The sequence below is a fragment of the Manacus candei genome, unplaced genomic scaffold, assembly GCF_025592945.1.
Source record: "Manacus candei isolate 608988 ecotype Guabito, Panama unplaced genomic scaffold, ASM2559294v1 h1tg000024l, whole genome shotgun sequence".
NCBI lineage: Eukaryota > Metazoa > Chordata > Aves > Passeriformes > Pipridae > Manacus > Manacus candei.
In genome coordinates, this window is record NW_026138072.1 from 7,738,037 (window position 1) to 7,744,448 (window position 6,412).

At 36.1% G+C, this 6,412-nt stretch overlaps 1 protein-coding gene across 6 annotated transcripts in view; it reads left to right on the forward strand.

Moving 5' to 3' along the window:
• The window catches only part of ADAMTS6 (ADAM metallopeptidase with thrombospondin type 1 motif 6), a 148,212-nt gene extending 144,552 nt beyond the window's left edge, over positions 1 to 3,660 (forward strand). For all 6 annotated transcript variants that reach the window (XM_051788272.1, XM_051788277.1, XM_051788273.1 and 3 more), the window contains one exon: positions 213 to 3,660. In XM_051788272.1, coding sequence (XP_051644232.1) covers positions 213 to 322 — 110 coding nt within the window. In that variant the 3' untranslated portion in view covers positions 323 to 3,660. The remainder of the gene's footprint in view (positions 1 to 212) is intronic.
• The last annotated feature ends 2,752 nt before the right edge of the window (positions 3,661 to 6,412 follow it).

Below are 6,412 nucleotides of genomic sequence, written 5' to 3' on the forward strand. Positions count from 1 at the left end.
AAGGCAAAGAGGGCACACTCCTAAATGTCTGAAGGCCCTGCGAATATTTTTATGGCTTTTTAAAATATATTGTATGCACTAGACCGGACTAGAAAGTGTAATTATAAAGAAAGCAAGAAGGATGGATAAAGTAGCATGTTAAATGTCAAATTCTCTTGGTACTTTAGTTTTTATTTCTGATTTTTTCTCTCTTTAATGTTCTTAATTATTAGAGTGCAAAGATGTGAACAAAGTGGCATATTGCCCATTGGTGCTGAAGTTCAAGTTCTGCAGTCGAGCATACTTCAGACAGATGTGCTGCAAGACCTGCCAAGGACACTGACCCACTGAAAGCACGAGAATGTGCCTTATTATTACCATTGTGGAAATGTTCATCGAAGAGAGCCACACAGCGGAATGAGATTGATGTCCTTGCAAATGCATTACCCTGTGGAAAACATAACCACTGGTCAGCCCCAGCTGACAGGATTTCAATATTATTTTAACTTCTGTGAAGTGGGATTTATTAATCCAAAGTGCTGGACACAGTATAATGAGGGGATGCCAAATTAGAAAAATGCACACAACACATATAGAATAGCTTACTGTGGAACATTTGTGTTCCTTTGACTAAATCCAATAGTCTGTTTACCTCCTTGGACCATTAAAATAATTTTTATTATGGACTTAGCAATGACACTGAAACCATTTCTATTTAAAACTGTTTAGGATGTAGTTCTTATGACTTGGTCTACTATGGAAGTAAAGAAGAATCAAAAAAATGTTAAATCATAGCTTAAAAATGTTAACTACTTTATCTCTCGACATGACACCACAATTTAAATTATAAAAGGAGCTTGGAAATGTTATTTAAGGAGAAGAAATTTTTTAGAAAAAGAATTATTTTTCCTTCATTCCACCTAATTCCCTATGGAGTAATCTGTATTTCCTGAACACTGCTGTGAGCCTTATATAAAGCTACACTAAATAGAACAACCATGAGGGACTTAGTTTTAAGAGATGCAATAGTTACTGCAGTGGTGCACAAAATACGAGTGTGCTATGAAACAAAATGAAATCTGCATTGTAGGATTATAGCCATTTTACCATTGTCCAAGTGAAACTGAGATTTCCACTGAAAGGGAACATATTTCAATGTCATGGAGGAGGCAGACTCCAACAGAGGTGAAGACTTTATTGCCAGCTCCTTCACTACTACCATACAGGTTGCTTAGAACTTACACTTCCGACTCCAGCTCACTTTTGTTTAGAACACCAGCCACAAAGAAGAGACAACTTTGTGGGTATCTAGATCTGGTTACTTTTGATTCTCCAAAACTAAGGAATTTGAATGCAAAAGATAAGCCTACTGTGTAATAGCAACAATCCTTTGCACAACTGAATGTATTCCAGATGTTCCCTTTTTTGATACCGTAGCAGAGGTATTGTGTATGAAAAAAAAAAAGGGAGTGTTCTGTTCAGGAGACCACATCTGAGTGGGCAAGGATTACAACCAAAGAATAAATGACTCATGGAGGAATCGAGATTCTGTTCAAGTGAGAAGTCAGAAGTGTGCTTGAGCCAAGAGGCCTGTTGAACTATCAGGAGTAAGGCACACTGGAAAAGGGGTGGATGGAATGAATCCTGGCCACCTTTACCTAAATGGCCAGGTGCATATTTAAAGTTGGACCATATTTAAAGCAGGGGGCAGCTTTCAGCATGAAATTGGAACAAACTCATGCCTCTGGATTAGAGGCTAGATGCCTTAACTATTCACTACCATACTCCACTTATTTCATATTACCATATTGTTAATATTCACCAAATACTTGCATTTTTAAAAGTTAAACCAAACTACTTAGGCAAGTCACAATCAGGAATCTGGCATAAAGAAGTTAATTGTCATGCTCCTCTTCCCTTTCACTTTTCAGTAACAGACTCAACAAGGAGATAAGGAAAGTAGATACTTGTTTATATTAATATATTGTACTTGAACACTTGCATTTTACAGCAGGTACTTGATGAATGTGCTTTTGTGTCCAACTATGCCTCCTTTGTTGTAATGCAATTAAAATTATGTGAACAATAATGTGTTACAAATTCTAACTCAAATAGCACTTTTTTAAAGAAAAGTAATCTTTTCAGTGAAAAATAATTTCAAAATATGAGATTGAAGTGTACCAATGTATTTTACCAATAACAAGCCAAATATATTGCACACTATTTACTAATGTGAATTAACATGGAACAATAGGTATTTTTAACAGGATTCATACTATGAAATCCCCCCAGCATATTGACAATCTGTCCGTGGGGTTTTGTGTAGCCCATGTACTCATGGCCATCAAATTCCTGTCATCTGCTACCTCTTGCCAGTATTTCCACTTTCATACACTTGTGACCAGTGGAATTAATTTACAGTTGGCTTATGTGTATTTACATGTGCTTATTATCTGTTGCTCTCATCAGCATGTAAACAACTTCTGTTAAAACTGACACCGGTAGATAAAAAAATCCCAGTCTTTGGGAGTTGCACATAGGGAGTAGGGGCAGTATGCAGTCCTTCTCTGTTAAGTGAAGTGACTTTCTATATCCTTTTGACAAAACACCTTGGTGCTAGCATGCCCTGGCTAGATCAGAAATATGATGAAAGGATAAGGGGTTGTTATGGCATTCCCTGAGCAAGAGGCCTCTTTGTATCAGGGCCTAGTTTTCTCTAGGGCATCATTTTGTTTATCAGCTAATGTGTCTTTTCAGCTAACAAGAAAAGGGTGTTCTGTGTATTTAAAGAAACCTTTTCCTCTTTTACCTCACTTAGGACATTAAAGTTATAAGGAGTATTTCCAAAGACACATTTTGCTCTCTTACTGGTGCTAGAACACCAGGGATTCCGATGTTTACTCTGCAATGTAACAGCACTGAGATTGGAATTTAAAGAACTCCCTGGAGCAACATTGAATTGTATTGTTAAAGGGAACAAAATACAGAATGTATGTGGATTTACAAACTAAGCAACACTTTAGACTCAGACTAAAATATCAAACCTAATTCAAAGAAAAGTAATTGGTTTCCACAGCACAGTTCATTGCTGCTGCTACACTGTAGCCATCTATGTAATCTAAGCTAAATATTCCTTAATAGTGAGAAAAGGACTATTTGTGCAGGCTATAAATATGACAGGCCTATAATCAAATAGTAGAATACAAAATGCAGAAACGAATCTGGTGCCAGTACTTCCACTGAGCAATACTATCAGCTGAAGAAGATCAAAACAGAAAGAAAAATCAAGAGATTAATCCCTCAAGGTGTATACATGCAAAAATAATCCACTTCGTTAGGAACTTTATAATGGGGTGAATGTCACATAGATATCCTTAATAATACTGACTGAAATTACCTTTGTATTATTGTGATTAGTTGCTTATTATTTTATACTCAGTATTAATGTGGTACACTGTTACAATATTATTATTATTTTTGCTTTTGTAAATTATATTCTAATTTATTGTCATGTTTCTTAACCCTTGTTCTACATGCATTCTCCTGCTTGTAATGAAAACAAAAATACTGTAACACTTGATGCAGTGAAATTCCACACCAGGCACAGATTTGTTTTTAACATAGATAATTTAGTAAAATAAAACTGCAGCTTTTAAGATTGATACCCATGGTACCGTTGTCTCTTCCCTGATTCACAGTTGCTAGAATTCTGTATGCTTAACGTTTACTTTGTCAATTGCATCAAAATATATATAAGGTGTTTTCTTTCAAGTAACATCTATGTTGTGCTAGAATCCTGTCCTTGGCAGCAGCAATGTTTGTCATATATAAGGAAATAAGGAAATAAGGAAAATGAAAATTCAGGAACATGGTCATGTACATTATTAGATAATATTTTAGCCTAAGCAGTAATATAGATCAAGAATGAAATTAATGGCAACAAAAATATTCTGTACTACATGGAATTATTTCATTAACAGCCAGTCAATAATAACAATAAATGTCCTTCTTGCATTGAGTGTTTAAGGTTTTATCTGAAGTTTATCTGAAGTCATGATGTTCTTAAATGTAAAGAAGAAAGTGATTTCAGAAAACTTGGTGCATAGGTCACTGTTGCTGAAAGGTATTTCCTTTCTTACTTGGTAGAGTAAAAATAATTTGTTATGGAAATCTCTGATCAAATCCCATGAAATATTTCTTGTTTCTGAGTTAAAATCTAGTTTCTGTTTTAACAAAAATAAACACTACTGTTATGAGTAAGATGTGAAAGAAAGTACAGAGAACCTTAAATATTTTCATAAGGTGTTTACTAATTCTGGATATTCTTTTTTATTCTATTTACAAATGAGGATTCACAAAACAATTACTTGTTTTAAAAGTATAGGTATTTCTATCTGTATTTGATCACAAAGTTTTACTGCCCTTCAGATCAGAAGTCAAAGATGGAATAATTTTCCCTGTCATTGCAAGGCTGTTGACTTTCCTCCCATACATTTACACCACAAGTTATAACCCGATAGGTTTCCCATTACTGTTCAGTTTTTAGTATTATTTTTTTCTCCCCAGAGCATTTGTGTTTTGGATTATAATGACAAACTGAGTACACTGAAACAGATGCTATTGTGCTTCTCTCTCCTTTTCTCTTCCTTCTGCATTAAAGCTAACATCACCCATGATGACTGTAGAATTCCTGGCACACAACATCCCCTTCAGTCTTCTTAAAATGCAGTTTTCCTGCACCCAAACTTCCTTCTGCACCTGAACTTCCTTCTGAAGCCAACCCTGCTATTATAATTCTGTATTACACTTCTTCAGTTTATTTCTTGAGGAAATGAACACCATTTTTACCTGAGATACTGGTTTTTCCTTTCTCTGATTTCCCTTGCTATACTGCAGAACTGTTCCTTCTTGAGTAAACTCCCTGTTCTATCTAAAGATGCCTGATCTACAAGAAGCACTTTTAAGTATCCTCTGTAGAATGCTGAATGGGCCTTGTTTATTTTCATTACTTCTTTATTATTTTTTTATTGTTATAGGAACCAAGATCCAAGATTCTTCTGGCTTCTCTTCTAGGGAGGTTTGCTGCAATAGCTTTAGGATGAATCTTGTAAGCCTCATCTTGAGTCAGTCAGACATCAACCTAAGAGTCTTGTAGAAGGCCATTACTAAGTTGAGGCTGTCATTCTCCAAGAAGTGACACCCTTCTGGCCATCTTCTCTTCACCACAAAAAACAATTAGGTCAAGGGGTGGGTGATTGCTTCTGTGTAGTCCCTCCAGAATTTGTCCTAGACGGAATGGTGTAAGAGCATTTGCATGCACTAATCAGGATGGAATCCCAAACAGATTTGTAAGGGCTCAGTCAGCCACAGTGAACAAGGTTCACTACAGCACTAGTGAGTTGGTTGTTTCCCAATATATTTGGCCTGGATAAAGTGAGAGTTCATGTCCAGTTTAGGAAACTGAGCCACTCAGAATGTGGTATGGTGTACATTTAAGGATGCTATATCCCTTAAACTGACATACAATCTAAGCACCACACATCGTTTATTTTCTTCTTTTTCTGCACAAGACTGACATTTTCATTAGGCTGGACAGGCTGCAGGACACAGTTTATGTTCAGAGGTCATATAGCTGCCAGTCAGACAATTACTGAAATCTGTCCTGGAAAGGTTATGAGTATGTATTTCTGCATTAAGAGCGGGAAGATGCAATTTCTACAAAAAAGAAGGCCTTTTCAGAGAAGACCCAGCAAGATCTGTAAATAAATAATCTCACTTCTTTAGTAATCTTGTTCAGAATAAATTTATCAGATCACAATTTGAGATAGAAAAGGAAGTGTTTTGGAAACTAGAAGCGAAGGCTCAGCCACCGTGCCAGGCTTCAGTTGCTATGACCACACAGAGCAATCAGATCTGGCCTGGATGATAAGGCATAAGCCATGAATTTTGGAAACTTGATTTCTTAATCTACATCAAAATCAGTATATTTGTTTATTCTCCATTTATTCTTCTCCCCACCTTGACGTCAAAGTCTACAAATGTACACTCTCTTGCAGTGTTTATAATATAACAAAATTATCCCTCATATTGTTTGAAAACCCATCTCGCAGTATCATTATCTTTTGCAATGAAGGTCAGTCCCCTGTGTAGAATCTACCTCCGCCAGTGCTGACTAATGCTTCTGAGTAATGCTCTATCTGCAAGTTTAGTGTGAGGTAATAGTTCTGGACATATGGAATGTCTTCTGGTTATATCTCTGTGAAAAAACCACAGACCTAAAGTTAACTGGAATTTCAGGAGGCAAACTTCAGTTGAGAATGCATTTTAAGTTATTATTGCTACATTTGTTTTGAGGTCAGCTATGCTTTATAAAACAAATAATTTTACAGAAGTGCAGTGCACTTGGTAGGGTCACTGCCTCCTAACATCTCTG